Raw genomic sequence first — 19,712 nt, 5'->3', positions numbered from 1 at the left:
ATATTAGGCTTTTCCACAAACTTGGTGGATATTATTAATTTAAAAAAACTCATTTAGCATTAAAAACGTAGTTTGCTCTGTGTGAAGTGTGGATACAGTGTAGGTTTTCTTAAAAATACAAAGTGTTATTATTATTGCCCCCCCCCCCTTGTGACCCCACATGGTTTCTCCCTCCCAGAAGCCCTCTGTTCATGACAACATGGCGGCGCCCGGTCGTCACGTAGGGCGTTATGTCCAAAGAAACAGCCGGTTTCTGTTGAATAACTTCGAGCAGTTATGGTGTCACAGGTAAGACAGGTGCATTTTGAAGAATATTTTTCAGTCCGTTATTCAGTCAGTTTATTCTCTTGTAATTGTGGCTGCGACATGAGTCCTCGAGCTGCAGGCAGCATCCTCTGACAGGAGGTCACGTCTTCATGAAGCGGACTTACATCACTGCTGCAAATGTTGGATAAATGGACGATGTTTAAGTCTATCGGAGCTAGTGTTCGGCATGTGAACAGTGTTTCACCTCGAATATTTCATACGCTTTATGTCAGCTGAAATGTTTTTTGCACAAGGACAAGTGCCGTCTGTCAGTCACCGTCACCGCACTCATCCTCTCCGGACACTGCTGATATTCAACTGATATTGACCGCTACTTAAACACTGACATTTGCAACTATAGTTTGTCATGCTGTTGTCTTGACTACGTCCTCCTTTAACAGGTTGAATCCACTTAGATAATAGACACCAAGGAGCTAGTCTTTGGCAAAGTGTGCCTTCTTTCAGTTTATCAGTTTTTGTTTTATTTCCAGGGGGTTTGGTTGGACTCCAGTTCTGCGGCAGCAAGCTGCAGAAGCTATTAAAGGTAATATGGAACATGGTTGTTGATCATGAGTACAGTACGAACTGATCAAAATATAAGCTGTGTGTATTCATCCTCAGGGTTAATGCAAGCAATTTTTGTTTATGTGGTAAACAAATCCAAGAATCCACCTGTTGGCTGTGTAATTGAATGGACAAAGGAGGATATAGATTATTTTTCGGTGCAGTTTTGTGCCACTCAGAGTTACATTTCCCCGCTGAGTTCAACATACAGTTGCCACTGTTGTTTATTTTGAGTTGATTCAACATACACCCTCCTACAGCCGTAAATCTGCTCACTATAGAGAAATGCGCATTAATCCACAGGTGAAGGTCAGTCTCCAACAAATGCAATATTTACTCCATGCCACTTCAAAATAGAGTGGCCCACTGTTTTAGGAAACGATTGGCCTTAAAAAAAAAGTGAAAGAAATAAACTATGTGTTCAAGATTTTCATCCTCAGCCGGAACCAAGAACCAAGAACTTGAGGATAAGCCACAGACAGTTGGGACGTTAGAAAGTATAGAGAGATGGACAAACACATTTTCTCATCGGATTTATTGACATTAAAAAAATAACAGACTGATGCTTCAAATCATTGGATTTAGAGGGAAATGTCTAGGAGAAATTCAGCTGCTCCTGTTCCCCCACTAATTACATCAGAAGCGAGGCGTTTTTTAATGATTGACTGTAATATGTCTGTGACAGTAAAATCACACCTTGTTCTCCCTGTGGTTGTAGAATCTACAGATACTATTGTCATCCCCAGGAAGAAAACCTGGTACGTGTCCACATCACTGTTACGTGACGCCTTGAAGTTTTATACATGCAACACTGTACCCGAGCGTAGTCTGAGCTAATTTAAAAAGCGCACATAAAGGGCTGGGTGATAATTGGGTACGATGCTTTATCATCTTTCAATGGAAATCACATATTGAGATATTGTGATACTCATGTTCGTCATCTAAATCGACAATACACAATGCACATATTAAATCAAATTTTCCCGAAAATCTGATTCTAAATATGTTGAGTTAATACTTTTTCACCGAAGTTCTAAAAATGAGGAAATACTCAGTATTCATCATTTGTTACATATTAAATTCACACAGGAGTACCAAAAACAGGCTTTACCATGTGGTTAATTAATAAAGACTATCTATTTAATTATTGAGTGACCAGAAAACAAAGATGAGATTTTGAGAAGTGATTTTGGCCATATCGTCCAGCCCTTTAAGTTTTAAATTAAGTCATTCAATTATTTAAGTTTGCATAAATGTCTTAAAACAAGACTGTGAAGTCATGTTCTTTGTTATTGAACAGGAGCAAGGAGGCAGTGCTGGAGGCTCTGGCTTCGACTGTCGGCAGGGTGAGAGCTCCTTTCGCATCTCTCTGATGATCTTTCAACGTGAATGTTTGCGTATGTTGATGTATGCATATCTGTCTGTTTATGCGTTATCCGTTTTTCTTCCCTCCTTCCAGGATCCTACAGCGTATCCCTACCAGTTCCAGGATGATCCTTACCTCTATCCCAAGACCGCTAAAGAATTTGTACGTAAAAAGCATGCTTAACTTTAAACTGACACAGCGTAACTCTGCTGGCATTATTTTATCGTCTGTGTCTATTTTTTGAAATCAGTTATCCGTCATTTATATTGACATATCTTGGGTTTGTTGTAGCTTAAATCATTATTACTTGTCTGTACAGATTTTGTCTCCTAAAAAGTTTATTTTACTTAAAATAACTTGGGAGTTGTAACCCTGTATACATTTGGTATAAATGATGAAAACTAAAATAAGTCCTTTTCCCGGTGTTTACTTATATTTAGTTTATTTACTTTGACAAGTAGCCCAGTTCATTCAATTTCCTTATATAACATCGTTTTAGCACCCTCTCTGTATTAATGATAATAACCAGAGTAAGATGTATTTAAAACCAACATTACTTACTACAACATGAAGCAGTATGGATACAGACATCACTTCAGATTAGTGTTGGATCCATAATCAAAGTAAAGAGTGCACTCTCAGGTGCAGTTGCTGTGATAAAGGGCTTCAACACTTTCACAGTGATATATTATTTAGTAACTGACTGTGTATCGTGTCCATGTCTCTCCCTGCAGAAGCTGTTCTCTCTCTCTCAGGAGTCCGGCAGATCCGCAGCCAAACACTTTGTCAACACCAATCCAAGCTTCTTCACCAAAGACTTTGCTGTGCCACATATACCAGTAAGAAACACACACACACATGTATATATATATAAATACTGAGGATTTATTGAAACTCCACAATATTCTAGAAGTACGTACAGATTCATAAAAATGCACCGGACCAGTCTACCTCCTCACCGACTGTGTCTCACAATACAAAACACTGGAAATGGTCACATCAATGGTCACTTGAGTCTGACCAGTCAGTTATTGAATTTTACATATTAGAAAAACAATAGTGTTCTAATTACAGATCTAAATTCAGCATACCCCAGAACGGACCCCCACCCCAATAACTCCGGCACCCAGCCCCAGCAGATGGACGTGTATAGTTAAAAGTAAATTAAAGACAAACAAAACAAAAAATTGATGATGGAGGAAGAGAAAAAGTAAATAAATAAACAAGTGGACAAATAAATGTATGAATAGATAAAAATGAATAATATTAATAATAACAGTTGTAATACTCAATAAAACAAATAGACTAATAAGATCAATAAAGAAGCAAACAATGGTCACTTCTGCTTATACAGAAAAACAGTGTAGCCTGGCCTAGCATACTGCAAAGTAAATCAATTTAAGTGTCTCATAGTACAAACTACACACGCACACACGCGCGCGCACACACACACACACACACACACACACACACACACACACACACACACACACACGTATGCATTCTATGTAGTAGGTGTTTTTCTAATACATCCAGGGGGCTGGAGGTGTGTAATGAGGGGGGTTGATACCAACTAGGTGACACAGCAGGCTCTCTTCACTTTAATGTTTAAAACACTGCTGATATAACCCGACAGAGTAAAATATGTTGTGTGTGTTTGTGTGTGTGTGTAGTGTCTGATGCCAGAGACTGTGTCACTGCTTCTTGAGGAGGTGAGTGAGGAGGCCCTGAAGGAACGAATCAACTTGAGGAAAGTTAAATCTGCTGTTGACATGTATGATCAACTACTGCAAGCAGGTGAGGACACACACACACGCACAAACACACACACAGATATATATTTTCTATTTTAGGGATGTTGCAACATAAATTCTTGAATTTACTTCTTCTAGGCACAGCAGTCTCTGTTGAAACAACCCATGGATTATTAGACCTGATCTGTCTGTACTGCGACAGAGACCCTGTCCAGGAGGGAGAACCACAGGTGGAGGGAGAACCACAGGCAGAGGACCTGGTGAGTCACCATGATGAGGGTGATAGTCAGACACAGGACAACAGTTACCACTATTTGGGCTGCAAGCTAACAATTATTTCCTTTATCGATTATCTGCCAATTATTTATCCAAATGGCGAAGAGAGTCCATCAGAGTTCACGATGATGTGTTCAAGTGTCGTGTTTCCAACCAACAGTCCAACAGACACCAGCAAATAATCACGCTGGAGGAGCTGGAACCAGAGAAGTTTGGTTTTCGGGTTTTCCGTCCGTCTGTCTCTCAGTCTGTCCCATTCTTGTGAACACGATCCACTTGGACTCAAGGATGACCTGATTAGATTTTGGCGGTCAAAGGTCACTGTCACTTCACGAAATGCATTTTTTAGCCATATTTCACAAAAATGTCCAACAGGATAAAATAATGAAGTGATGCCATTTTATATCCTAAAGGTTAAAGGTGAAACTTTACTGTGACATCATAATGTTTCATCACTCAGGAACAGAAGGGGAGACATCTGGTCGGATACTGAATTGATCAATCAATCAATCAATCAAATGTATATATATATATATATATATATTGCACATTTAAAAACAACCTTAGTTGCCCATAGTAGGGCAACAACATACATAGAGTCAAGTACTAGCAATATAGATAAAAACAGCATGATTAATCAACATTAACATTAACAATAAGATTGGGCAATAAGATAGAAATAAAAGCTACAATAAAAGATTAAAATAACAGGTCAGGATGTCAGGGTATAAGAACAATTACTAAAATAAGGTAAAACAAATAAAATCTACAATAAAAGATGAAAATACCAGGTCAGGGTGTTGGGGTGAGTTGAAGGCCAATGAGAAGAGGTGGGTCTTTAAAAGTGATTTAAAAGGCTCCAGAGTTTCAGCTGCTCTGATGTGGAGGGGTAAAGCATTCCATAAATTAGGAGCCACAACTGAAAATGCTCTGTCGCCCTTGCTCTTCAGTTTTGATCTGGGGCAAGCCAGATCTAATCTAATCTTAATCTAACACTAATCTTCAAACCGTACTGATTGTAAAGATATGAAGATGTGCGTGAAGCATCCATGTTTCGCCAAAACAAATACACTTACCGCCTTTTTTATTAAATTCCTTCAAAAGTCTTTACTCCATATATCATGTAAGTCTGGACAGTTCGGATGTGAACTGCACCGTGACTGGTTGGTGGAGGCAAACAACTGCAAGGTGAATCGATGAACTCAAAATTGGGTTTTAGCTGCAGCAAGTAAAACAATGCTAATGCAGAGACTTCAGAAATCATATTAAAGCTACAGTATATGTGTCATGTGTTTTCAGGAAGGGTCGGGAGAGGAGGCGAGGAGAAAGAAAGGGAGGTTCCGTTCGTCTTCAGTCCAGAAGCCCACCTGGAGAGAAAACAACAACGCAGAGAGAATCTTTAACCTGCTGCCAGAGAGAGACTCCCGGTGCTACTCTGCACTGATCAGAGGCATGGTGAAGGTGTGGACACACTCATTACTGACGTTTGTTCACGAGGTGCAGTAGAACCACCGGGTGGTTGTTGCATTGTGCAGGACTGTTGTGGAGGTGAACAGGTGATTTTGGTGCATCTTCTGTAAGTGCGTAATCCTAACGTCTGTCTGTCTGTCCTCAGCATGGAGCCAGTGCAGGGGCCTTCAGCAAGTACACAGACCTGCTTAACAACAGACTGAGCGGTGAGTTGCAAATGCATTTATTCATATGTACAGGGTTCTTACGGACGCTGGGCAATCCTTGAAATCACTTGACTTTAATGTGCTTGAAAAGTGCTTGGATTTTGAAAAAGGTAATGAAACTAAAATTTTGATCATATAGAATGTCAAGTCTGCTTAGAAAAACACACAAGACACACAAAACAATGAACATTGAAAAATAAAGAGTTAAATTCAGAGTCAAAACATTCAGATACATAATTTCACTGATAAACATTCAGTGCTAGAAAATTCAATGGCTTTTTAATTTCAAAATCCTATGACACAGATTTTCTTCGATAAAACACCTCTTTAAAGGAGATCTTTGGAGTAGAAGTTGTATGTGTGTTGATGAGTTAACTATAATCTTAGTGATTGTATGATTGCGTGTTGTAATCACGTTTCTTTGAAATTGTATGACAATAGTGATATTTTTGATATATTAATGTAGCGTGGTGTCACCAGTATTCTCATATCAAAATCCGAATCAGAAATACTTGTTCTGTTGTTTTCGTTTCAAACTCCAGCTGCACAAACAACATATTTAACAACAATATTATACAGATAACATATATTTAGAATATGATCTTCAGCCCACAGTTGGACATCACGTACCTTCGCTGTTAGGTTACTGCGTTCTTTTCATCTCGCACAACAAACTCCATTTGTTCAATTGAATAGTCAGTGTGTTGGTTTGATCTTGCGCGCCGGTCAGTTTAAGTTTTATTCTTTTTTTTCCCAAATTTTTTAATTGATTTTTGCAGACCTTAACAGAGAAGAGGGTAAAAACACATGTACAGTACATCTGCTTTGAGGTGAAAAGAAAAGAAAATCACAGACAAAAACAGAAAAACCCCAACATGAATCCCGCTATCCCTCCCAACAACCCACGTCAGAACCGGTCACAATAAAAAAAAAACAAGTAACCGAACATCCAGCATCATCAGGAGCAACAGTGATTCTATTGCTAATAAAAGCAGCAGTGGGTCCCAGGTTTGGTGGAATGCCTCCAAAGATCCCCTCTGTGAAAACCTCGACCCCTCCAACCGTAGACACTGTAAAACTTCACGGATCCAACTGTTATGAGTCGGTGGAGAAACATGTTTCAATTTAAGGAGAACGTTAGGTCTGGCAAGCAGGGTGGTAAAGGCCACGACACGTTGTGTAGTAATGGGCAGATTTTTAGACGGTGGAAGCCCAAAGGGGGGGGGCAGAAAATGTTAAGTGTTATTCTTGATCGTACCAACAGATGGTGCCAAAGAATGACATTTTCAAATCCCAGACACAATGGCTCCCCGAAGGCTGCAGATAATGAGTTGAAGTCCAGTTGTACAGGAAGCAGATGACCGATCATAATCCAATCTTCTGTTTCCAGCTGACGTCCACACCTTCAACGCTCTGATCTCAGCTGCTCCGGATGTCCGAGAGAAATACATGGAGAGATGGGACCTCATCACCGTAAGACCCTTTTCACTCTCTGTGCAGATGATTAGGACACGTCACCAGGTTTCCCTGTTAAAGGCCTCTTACTGCCTCTGTATCTGCTTTACACTATTTATTCCACATATCATATTGTTATAGAAGTTAGTTACAATGTTCTTGTTTTTGAGCACCAAACTGTTCAATACTGGATAAATAAAAAAACATGTGTAATAAATACTATATGACTAAATGTTTACATATATAATACAATATAAAATAGTTTTAAGTGGTAGTTTATATAAGAGAAGAGACAAGTTGTGGGATGAATAGGCTGAATGAATCTATATCTTGTTATAAAGTAAAGATAAGTGTTGATGAATATATAATAAATTATAACTATTATAAATATTATAAATTATTAAGTACAATAGAGGGATTAAGTTATACTACTTCCCACTCCTTTTCAGGTACGTAGTATATTGAATGAATCATGGTTTGTTTGAAATTATTTTTCTGAAATTAGTTTTGTATTAGTTTTTTTTGTCTGTCTGCAACGGTACGATAATTTTGCTTTGTTTTAATTTAAGAAAAAAACATTCCAATCATTCAACAATAAATAGGGTGGGATATATAAATAAACCTCATCAACCAACCTCATTATTTGAAAATTTAACATTCATATTTTATTTTCTATAAAATAAACAGAGACTTTTGAAATCAAACATAAACCAACTAACATAACCATGTCAAAATAACATTTCATAATGAAAGTTGTCATCGGGTATTGTACACAATGTATTCATGTGGCTATTTATTTGATCATTACTTTAATCTTGAACACCGGGGCTCCATATGTGTTGTAGAAAGAAATGGACAGACTGTCCTGTGAAATTTTAATTTGAAATTCTATTAGCCATATGTTGGCTTAAAGGTCACTAGGACAGCCTTTCCCTCGACAGTGAGATCAGGGTTGTGTTTGTCTCTGTGTGTGTGCAGGAGCTGTTGAAGCAGATGAGTGAACAGAAAGTTCAGCCCAACCTGCTCACCTTCAACAGTGTTCTCAAAGCGCTGAGGCGCTGCGGCTCTTTGGGCAGAACTCAGGCTCTCAACACTCTGAATGAGATGAAGGCTGTGGGAATAGGTGACTACAGACACACAAACACACACTAACACACCAGTGTAAAGCAGTACGATGGATGTTGAAAATCAACTGTGTGTGCGTGTGTGTGTGTTCAGAGCCCAGCCTGGCCTCCTTTGACCACATCCTGACAATCTTTTCAAAAACAGGTAAACGGAGCGCGATGTTACTTTACACTGGAACATTTCCGGGACAGTCTTTGGTGTCTTTGTGCTTAGGTGTATTAAGTGGTTTTGTTTCCTCTCAAGCTCCCCCGACCCATGGCAACACGGACATTTTACAGGAAATAATATCAGAGCTGGAGGGGACCAGCTTCACCTGCCAGGACCCCAGTGACGGTACGTTGCTCAGTGCGTCTTAGGAGTGGGAATCTCTACGCAGAGGGCTGCAGTGGGATTTATAAAACGATTATCCATGCATTGATGCACCAACATTATTTTAATTTACAAGGTTTCTTTTTCCCCACTGTGTGACTACTTAGCGTATTTGTAACAGGTATATTTACCTCCTTTATCTTTCATTTATATAGTTGTAACACTTGCCAATGTGTTCCCCAGCATCGCAAAGAAAAAAAAAGGGAACACTTCACCATCCAAGACGAAGTAGAATTGATTTAGAACTTAAATATGATGCTCATGTTTGAGTCCGTTACCTATCATTATCCAGTTGGATCTGCTGTGAGGAACCTAAGAAGCTGTTCAATGATAATTTAGATTTCACATTATTGACTTTTTTTGATACAGAGAGAATCTCAAGAGAGAATCTAAGAATCAATTTTTTTTCTACCAGCCCTAGTATGTGTATAATATTACTCTTATTAATAGCACGGATAATAATAATAATAATAATAATAATATAATCACCATGATAAAGCAGAGGGATTTTACCCATTAGCATGTGGCTTCTAATACTGATTTTATTTTCTCTCTTTTCTCTCCAGCTCTGTTCTTCTTGACAGCAATGAGAATAGTAAGTCTTTTTTTTATAACTTGCTTTGTTAAAATATTTATTAACAGATTTCGGTAAAGTGCAAGTCCCTTTTTTATTTTTATTTTTAGAACTTTGATAGAATCTAAGTTAAGTTTATTTTAGGCCGAGGGTTACTGTTACAATATGAATCACTCCTTCCACCCAACATCCAGTTCAATCAATCCTTCCTCCTTTTTAAAAAATGTTTTTACTGTAATTTTTTCTTTTTAATCAGATGTAGACTGGTTTTGAAAAAAGAGAAATCAGGGAGAGTCACTAACAGCCGAACGTGGCTAACACTGATTAGTTCGGGCAGTACGGTGAAGGCATTAAAACGTCTTTTTTAACCACTAATACTGCTCAAAATAACAGCAAACCTCTGCAGCAGCATGAGAAGAGTCCCTACACAGAAAATGAAGCACCCACAACGTAGTTGGTGAACCCGCAGTTTATTTAGGACGCACTCACACTGTCCATCCGTACCGTGCCCAAGTACGTTTCACGGGTAAAGTCTAGTTCCTACGCTTCCCGTCCACGGCCAGTAAAGCACGTTTGCACATGTACGTGCACAAGCGTGCGCACGTGTATGCGCATGAGGCCTACAGCGGTTCTGACGTCATTTTATGTGCACCTGTTGGGACATAGAAAAAAGATGGAGGGACCATGTGCGGACATTTAAAACAATGGCGGCGAAAGGTTCAGTTTGGTGTGATGCGGAGTTGGAGTGTTTACTGAAGATTTGGTCGATGAAAAGATTCAAAAACAGTCGACAAGACGCACAAAAACTCAGGTCTATGGAAAGATTTGTAAACAAAGTGACGCATCGCGATGACGTCATCAATGTGTGTGACGGGTTACGGCGTGATGATGTATAGGCAGCAGGAAGCATTCGCGCAAGGCCCAGGTAGTGTGAGTACAAACGGGCCTGGGCCACGGGGGGAGAGGGAGGAGGGGACAAGTACCCTAAAGCACGGGACACGGTAAGGATGGACAGTGTGAGTGCGCCCTAAAAGAGTGTTTAGAAAGACTTACCTACTGGCTCCTGTACCAGCTCCTGTCATAGTCCATTCAAGTCGATTAGCAAATGCAATCCAAAAGGAAGGAGCCCATTGGTGTTTCGTTTTGGTTAAAAAAGCTGTTTTAATGCCTTCACCGTACTGCCCCGAGCTAATCAGTGTGAATAGTTTATACACGAAAAAAATTGTCCCGATGGCTTATTTGCTGTATACAAGTGCCGAAAAAGACCATGGGATGATTTTGCGCCAGAATTACACTTTAACATGCTTTTTCTGTTTAAAACATAACTTGTTTCTGATTTAAAACAGACAATTCTGGATGTTTGCATTCGCTAAAATTCAATTTGAGGTACCAGTAGGCTATATCATTTTTTTTAACAAAATTTCGTTGTATATTGTAAAATGTAGGGCTGACAATTCTCTAAATTTTGTGTTACGTGTTTATAATAAATCACATTTCTCAATAGTTTAAGTTAAAAATAAACACTTTCATTTCCTCAAACAACTGAGCACTGTAGTTTTTAATCAACATGTGGTGCTCTAGTGTCAACGCACACACACACACACACACACACACACACACACACACACACACACACACACACACACGCCATAAGACATCCGTCACACATTTGACAGTGTGTGATTTTACGCCGGAATAATACTTTAAAGCCTTACATTTGCATTTAAAGCTTTAAATCGCAGAGATACCCATTCATTGTGAATCTGGAGGTTGGAGGTTAGCTCTGTAAATCTGTTTGTCCACCTCACCTGTTTTTCCTCTCTGCCTGTTTTTGTCCAAACAGTGTCAAGATAATAAAGACTTGGAGCTGGGTTATAAGGTCCAGAGTCTAGTAGAACAGGGGGAGAACTGGAGGCTTCTGGGAGAACCCTACCAACAGACTATTTACTAGTAAGTCAAAACCTACCACCAACCTATAACACATCCCCTGTAGTACCTTTTTATATATATGTGACCCTGAGGTGGCTGGAAACAACAGTGAGATTTTGGTCATGTAAGTTATAGAGCATGGATTCATGATACCTGAAATCTAGTGATTCGATACAGTTACGTAGCGTTAGATGAATTTCCACATTTTTTGTCCTGTGTAACCGGACCTCTCTCCACTGCAGTAGTCGCTTCTTCAACCTGCTGTGTATGATGGAGCACATTGACGTGGTGCTGCAGTGGTACAGACGGCTCATTCCCTCGGTCAGTACAGCTCTGCAACTCTCTCCCTGTTCAGCTGCACTACCCCAGACCATGTACTGTCTCATATTATGAAGAATCAATAACCTTTTAAGACATTAAAGGCTGCAGCTGGTACTGCTGGTCCCCAGCCCCTTATCATCGTAACAGGATAGTAGAGTGTTCTGTGTGCACCACTACACGTCGGCCGTAGTTAAACTTTTGGACTTGGCACAAAGATGATAAGTTTGATGGAACACTTTTCAATTTTCTTCTCAATAACCTCGTCAGGAGAAGGTAAGATGGATATTTAAACGTCCAGCTTAATATTACCCTTGCTTTCTGTTTTGTTTCCAGTTGTACTACCCAAACCCTTACAGCCTGAGGCACCTGCTGCAGGCTCTGGACACAGACAGTCGTCTGGACTTCCTTCCCACTATCTGGAAAGGTGAGTTTGAAGATAATGCTACGGTTACATGACATGTTTTTATTTCAGAAATAAGTCTTGCTTTTCTTTTGATGCAAAAGGGAGACTTGGTGACGATAGTGATGTTTTATATGTGCATGCGTCTTCTCAATGACTTCATTCCTCACTGTACACCATGGAGCACCCAGGATCATTACAAATCTCCTTTGCTGTCTGTATGCTAGGGTTGGTTGGCCCATATTGTCCATTGGTAGACTGAAAGGGACTGTACTCACCATTCAGAGCATTAATATAACAGCAAACAACTGTTTTCTATGTAAGATATAGTGGAGTACTTAGCAGAGAATGAAGTCACGCTCCCTCTGTCTGTCTGTCTGTCTGTCTGTCTGTCTGTCTGTCTGTGTGTGTGTGTGTGTGTGTGTGTGTGTGTGTGTGTGTGTGTGTGTGTGTGTGTGTGTGTGTGTGTGTGTGTGTGTGTGTGTGTGTGTGTGTGTGTGTGTGTGTGTGTGTGTGTGTGTGTGTGTGTGTGTGTGTGTGTGTGTGTGTGTGTGTGTGTGTGTGTGTGTGTGTGTGTGTGTGTGTGTGTGTGTGTGTGTGTGTGTGTGTGTGTGTGTGTGTGTGTGTGTGTGTGTGTGTGTGTGTGTGTGTTGTTTCTTTGTTTCTCTGCTGTTTGTTCAGTATTTCGAGTCAAGCCACTTTATCCATCTGAAAAATTCTGGAAGCTACCGTCTCCGCTCTGTGACATGATAGCAAGAGTTACTCTTGCTATCTGTCCCCTACTTCCATCTTGAAATGGGTAAAAGAGCTTTAAGGCATGCTGCTCCTGCGGCTTAGAATTTGCTGCAGACTGATTTGGTAGAACTGGACGATAAGGCCAAAATCTTCTAATCCCATAAGAGTCATTTCATCTCATATAAACATCTCATGTATATCATGATATTGAGGTTTTCTGGTAACTATATGAAATAATCCCATGGTAAAGCCTATTTGTGTATACTCCTGAAATAATTGAATACGTAACAAATGAAAAATAAAGAGTATTTTCTCTTTTTATGAAGAACTTTAGTTCAAAGTCAGATTCTCCAAAAAATAGAGTTAAAGTTATTGTCAATATAGATGACGTAATTGTGTAGCCCTGATATATGATTTCATCACAATACGATTCATGAATTATGTTGAAATATCACACTGCACGAGGAGCTGGTCTCTTCAAATGTTTTCAGATTACTATTACAATGATTTAAAGGAGCTGGAGGAAGCTGCATCAGGTTATAGTTGCTTTGACTAGGGATGGGACAATAATGGGGTTTATGGCGGGTCATGATAAACATAATAAGTTGATTATGGGGAATTTCCATTATCAGGATAATTCTGAGTGTAATGAATATCCTCACAAATGACTCGACGGATGAAGTGAATGCAGTTAGTCCTCTAACTGTAACATTAATTAGGCCACAGGCCTTAAGTACCAGTTAAAATCAGGTGAAACTTATCTTATTTGACAGAAAATCATCTTCTCATTTGCTGCAATCTATAATCTTCTAACTAACCTCTAGAAAGTGTTTGTTGCACGTACAAATAACACATCACATACATAAATCAACGACGACAATAACAAGTATAAGTTTAATCATTTAATCGGGTTTCCTAACCCTTTACATGCCGTTCCAAAGACAGTTTTAAGCAGAGACACTCATATAAACTGTATGAGCTCTAAAAAATACACAGTATCCAAGTGTGTTTCTCTGTGTGTTTGCCAGATATTCGGTCTCTGGGTCATGATACTGACCCTGGTCTAGTGGAGGAGCTGCTCACCCTGATGGCCAGAGACAGTCACAGTCCTGAGGTCAGTAAGACGTAGACCTGATGAGAGACTGAAGATAGTAAAACAACTGAAGGTAATTGTGTTTATGAATGAATATCTGCATGTGTGTCTGCAGGTCCAGGAGGCTTTTGCAGCGTGTGCTCTGGATGTAAAGAGTGTGTTTGATGGAGACAGAGGGAGGTCCAGTCTGGAGTGGAACACCTCCTGCCTCTCAAACATCACCCGCCTGCTGCTGCGAGCCAACAAGACCCAACAGGCCTGGTGAGAGAGACAGTTGTATATCCATCCGTCAATCGCTCCATTTACAGGAGAGCTTTTTACTGCAGTCTGACTCTGCTAATGTCCACTGTGACCCGAATGATGTGGAAGTTAAATGGATCTATTTTTGTCTGCAGGACGATGCTGCAGCTCTTCAAATCCACCAATCTGGTTCCTGAGTAAGTCTCTGCCCAAACTACAAGCTTCGTTTGACCACAGACCTCTAATTTATGAAATGATTTCACATGTAAACAGAATATATCGCTGGTATTTCACTTTGAAAAACGGCCATCATGAGAAATTTCATAAAGACGTCCTTTTAACTGGTAATTACACGCAGTAAAGTTGGAATTGGTCTGTTGGCTCCAACATCTCAAACTTGTCATGACGCTTCAACACAAACATGTCACAAGTACAAGGTCATAAAAATGTAACTGTATATTCACTTGTGTTATCTGTTGGAACAGTTGAATCCAGAGACACTCACATTAATGAATCCTGCGTTGGTTCAGTCTGGGATCAGACCCCCGGGGCTGGGGTTTGGGCCAGGATCAATATGAGTTGCTACAGCGGCTAATGTTAACTTAAGGTCATCGACCGATCTGCTCTCAAGGAGTACAACAAAACTCTTTCCCACTGGTGCTGAAACACTCCTAGAGGAGACACTGGTATTTGAAATATGTCATGATATTGTGTTTTTAACAGACTGGGGTTAGCTTGCTTGCTAATACAGATGAATTGCTAGCTCACTAATGTAGCAAAATTCTGTCTTCGATACTGCGGATAACGTCAGCTAATCCTTAAAGACACAAGCAAGCTAGCTTGACGTTTATAAATGACGTCATCGGCTAATGTTGCTGAACACCAAACGTCAGATCCATAGAAATAGTTAAAGGTTGAATATGTAGAATCTTCTTAAAAGCTATATTTAAAAGAAAAATTACACCCACGGGGAGTTTCGAGGGGTGCAGAATGAAAGTTTTTCTATTCCATAAAAAAATATATTTAGTCTGAATTAATATTTAAAAAAAAGATTTGACGGGTTTGACAATGACCTTCTGTCACGGTCTGTTTAGCAGACAATAGCGTTGGGCATTGCGGGTTGCCAGCATTGACTGTTGTTGGGTGCAGCTACTGCAGGCTGGCACTGGGTGAAATGGAGTTTGCTGATCCTGCAGCTGCTTATTGGTCCCAGCAGCTGAGTGAGCGGAGACGGGCAAAAACCAGAGTCAATATAGGCCAAACATTCACTCCATGGACTGAGATAAAAGAGTTCAATGGTATTAAAACACACGCCCAAATGGCTACATTTCTCTTTGATCGGTAACATCACTTTCATCTTTACTTAGCTGTAACGGCTTATGGTAATGGCTAACGGTAACTGTCAGTCAAACTCCTCTGCAACACTTGTTTTTATGGTGCGATTTGTTGGAGGGGATGGGTTCAAACGGACTCAAACAGACTCTGGTCTCCTGTAGGCTCTGACAAACCTGGCAGCCTGACTGCTGGAATTATTTTTTGTTGTTGCGACTATGATCTAGAGACACTAGATGCCGGTGTTATGCTCATTCTCCGTATTCAACAAAAAAATCCATCCATAATAATCTTTCATTGTATCGTAAGTTAAGTGATCTGAGAGACTTCTGCACCTCCTCTTGGCTCTGATTCCAGGCTTGAGAAAATCTAGATTTGACAGGAGACTTTGGCCTCAGATCAGTTTAGAGAGAGAAAGCGCTCCTATTGGTTCAGGACAGAGAGGGAGAGTTGCAAGAATAGGTCTCCCTCAAATTGAAATCCGGACTTCTTTTTGCTTTTTAATTCCTGCAGCTGCAAACATCACATGAATTAATGTAAGTGACTGGATGCAACTGTTCCAACATCCCAGTTTAACACTTCTTCTGACATGGCCCCCAATTTGGCGCTCATGTTCATCGTTGCATTCCCTGCTGTTTTCTCTCCAGCGAGAGGCTGTTGGAGGACTTCCTGTCGGTGTGTCACAGCAACGGCTCTCCCCAGAAAGCAGTAGAGCTGGTTCAGCTGTCCGCTACCTTCTGTCTGTCTGCAACACCGACACTGGCAAAACGAACATTGGCTGAGTTTGATCTGACCGAAAAACAAAGGTGAGGAGTTGAAATTTATAGTATGACAGCAGGAAACGTGTTTCCGTCTGGGACAATACATAACAAATACGTCATCTTGTATCAGGAATAACCAAAGACAAACTGTGAGTGAGCATGCTGGAACATTTGTTTTCATTATATCATTAACAGATGGCAGGAAACATAAAGGAAGATAGAGTTCATAAACCATTTTAGCAGTGTTTGGTCAATATCTGTCATTTTACAAACACTAAGAACCTGTTTCACAAAGAAAGATTTTGACAGTGGCTTGGATCTAACTATAAGTCAGACATCAGCGAGACATCTAAAGGTATCTGTTGCATACGGCTGTCTGGTCCTCCTGGTTCTTCTTTTAAGTATATGAGCTATGACTTTCAAACTAAAACTGACAGAGCAACATCACTCTGCTCCGGTCACTCAAGCAGAAAATAAACAATTACAAGGATATTTTGTTGTGAAAATTCATGGAAGACGTGACAATGTGAACAAAAAACGAAAAACTTCTTGTCGTGTGAGATCTCAACGTAGAGCCGAGGCTGTGGCTTCTTGATATGGCAGCACTTCTGATAACCTCAGATGATGACCTCACTGCTCACCCTCTAAGTGTAGCTGGACTGTCAGCTGATCGCCTTTGCAACGGCACATGAAATTGCAGTGAGATCATTTTCAACGCCACACTCATTGAATCCTTTCACCTGCCACGATGAAGAGAAAATATAAGATACGGGCGTCACCTTGTTATATTTTGCTGCACAGTAGAGATCGGGCGGTATCCAAGTCCGGTCCATACACCGACCTGACCAATCCCAAATGGATCACAGCTAACAATCATGATGTTTCCCTTGTTAATAACTGGTTAAGACCAAACTAAGTAGAAAAATAAACAGTTGACGTACGTCAGCATGATAAAAAAAAATATCTAAATCAACAGAAACCATCTTTTGGGAAACATTTTTTGAAGTTTACTTTGACTTTTTATTTTTGCTCATTCCCCATCCACTAACATGGAGTGGGCGAGGATTATGACCTATACTGCAGCCAGCCACCAGGGGGCGATCAACATCGTTGCATCTCCTTTGGGGATCTGTCAGGACTAATATGGTGTTTCATGTGTATTTACTTTTCTGAACGCCTTTTTTTGACTCTTGTTTTTCTGACCCATCCAGAGACGTGTTATCTGAACTGGACAGCACTCTGGCTGAAGGTCTGGCTGAAGGGGACAAGAGTGGGTGAACCACTAAGATGCCCATCCATTGATACAAAAATGGCAATTTTTCTAAAGTGAACTTTTCATTTCATTATCTGAGTAATAAACTAATGTATGTCACATAAATAAAATGTAAACGTGTTGTAATGGGGTTTTTTCTGCCTCAGCTAGAGGCTGCTATTTCTCCTTCAGGGAATTGTCAAGAAGTCACTTTCTCAGGTTCACACTTTCTGTGCAATAGATGATAGAGTCACTACCATGACCACAGATGAGGGATTCGTACTTACTGCACAATCCATGCCCATAAAATATGTGGCCTGGAGGGAAAGACACAGGGGCAAATTTCTCTTGGTGATAACTGACCAACTTCCTCAAATCACTGATAAGCCTCTTCCTCAAAATGCTGCATGTTTGTGTCACATTTAGTGGGTGTGGAATGCTGGTTTGGACATTTCACTGTCTATTTGTATCCATATAGAACTCCAGCAGGTTCATAAGAAATGTAGACGTGTGTGTGTGTGTGTGTGTGTGTGTGTGTGTGTGTGTGTGTGTGTGTGTGTGTGTGTGTGTGTGTGTGTGTGTGTGTGTGTGTGTGTGTGTGTGTGTGTGTGTGTGTGTGTGTGTGTGTGTGTGTGTGTGTGTGTGTGTGTGTGTGTGTGTGTGTGTGTGTGTGTGTGTGTGTGTGTGTGTGTGTGTGTGTGTGTGTGTGTGTGTGTGTGTGTGTGTGTGTGTGTGTGTGTGCGCAATTATTCACGGTGTGTGTTTTGAGACTTTTGGGGATTTTATGGACAGCGTGTCTAGACAAGACAGGTGCCAGAAGTGTAAGATTATGTGTGTGAAACAACTTATTCACCACATCACACCAGCCTTTTAAAGCTGAAGCACAAATAGGAAAAATGATAAATTAAGTACACAAAGAACCATAGTAATTGTGTTTTTTTTTGTGTTAATTTAACGGCATTATTAGCAGCAAACACAATCAGTGTCGTTGCATAAAGAGGAAACACTTGTATTACAGAGGCATGGGTGTGTGTGCAAGCCTGCACAGGTGAGTGCCTCACTCAAAAGTGTTTTTTTCTTTGACCAATCATCAGCCGAGTTGCTGGTATGACCATATAAGGACAAGTGACTGAAATGGCTTTGGGAATAAGAGCAAGTGGGCTTAAGTGAGTGAAGAGGAGGGACGCTTTATGATGGGTGTGGTCTGGGGAATTGTTCTCCAGAGGACCTGAATAAAGCCACACACACACTCTCACAAATACACTCCCTGATACACACTGAAACACACCAGTGTCACCTTTCATACTTAACACACAACCTCACAGTTTTTTCTTTTGACCTGAACTAGATCGTGGGAAAGCACACACACTCACACCTTACCTCGTTCATACATTTTGAGAATTGTAGTAAAGGTAGTTTTTACCTCTCTGTTTAAGAGGAAATATCCTAAAATTGGTTCCACTATTTGGTCCAGACTGGCATGTTTGTCATATACTGTGTGATTTGAGTTATGATAAACAGTTGTTCCTTCTCTGAGACATACTTGTAAATGCCCTGAATGGCCAGCCTGAATAAAGGGAGAAGTGTTAAGTTACCAACAACAATAGGGAGTTTGATCTGCCTGGATGAAAAGCAAACACATCACAAAATAGTTTGTATTCTGCAAGCTTGCAAAAAAAAGAAAACAACTCTGGAAGTGGCCGGTCACATGCATTCCTCTCTCCTACTCCTTTATGCAACATGAAAGTTGTGTGGTGGAGTGAAGGTCAGAAGTCAAACCTGTTCACAAACACAGGATGTGATGAAACATCCTCTTTTGCTTTTAATACCTCTCCCACGTGTTGCTTTGGAACATTTTTTACTTGATGTAAGGTTAAAATAAGCTCCTGGATTGTACAGTAAGAAAGTGGATGTTTTCTTCTCCTAAAAGTCACTTCCACAGTTAAGAGGATGAGAAGGAGGATGAGGGAAAGAAATAAACAAGTGGCAGTGGTGGGACGGAGGTGCAGAAAGAGATGCACATGGATCAAGAGGAAAGGAGCTTAAAAGGTCCCATGTTCTGCTCATTTTCAGACTCATACTTGTATTTTGGGTTTCTACTGGAACCCTTTAACATGCTTTAATGTTCAGAGACACATTCTTTTCTCATACTGCCTGTCTGAATATACCTGTATTCACCCTCTG

The 19,712-nt window shown here is 40.3% G+C and overlaps 1 protein-coding gene across 1 annotated transcript; it reads left to right on the top strand.

Moving 5' to 3' along the window:
• Positions 1–160: 160 nt before the first annotated feature.
• Positions 161–17,636, top strand: ptcd3 (pentatricopeptide repeat domain 3; the record flags this gene model as incomplete). The annotated part of the gene is made up of 23 exons (XM_083915661.1): positions 161–288; positions 798–850; positions 1,589–1,628; positions 2,171–2,216; positions 2,330–2,398; positions 2,971–3,075; positions 3,910–4,033; positions 4,129–4,250; positions 5,566–5,727; positions 5,882–5,942; positions 7,333–7,415; positions 8,376–8,520; positions 8,616–8,666; positions 8,766–8,855; positions 9,458–9,486; positions 11,309–11,415; positions 11,637–11,715; positions 12,049–12,139; positions 13,879–13,964; positions 14,059–14,204; positions 14,339–14,380; positions 16,163–16,321; positions 17,488–17,636. 23 exons carry the CDS (start codon positions 161–163, stop codon positions 17,552–17,554), a joined length of 2,085 nt encoding a protein of 694 aa, XP_083771787.1. The 3' UTR covers positions 17,555–17,636.
• Positions 17,637–19,712: the final 2,076 nt, after the last annotated feature.

The sequence above is a fragment of the Echiichthys vipera genome (genome assembly GCF_963691815.1).
Source record: "Echiichthys vipera genome assembly, chromosome: 6".
Lineage (NCBI taxonomy): Eukaryota > Metazoa > Chordata > Actinopteri > Perciformes > Trachinidae > Echiichthys > Echiichthys vipera.
This window is presented reverse-complemented; position numbering and strand designations above follow the sequence as displayed.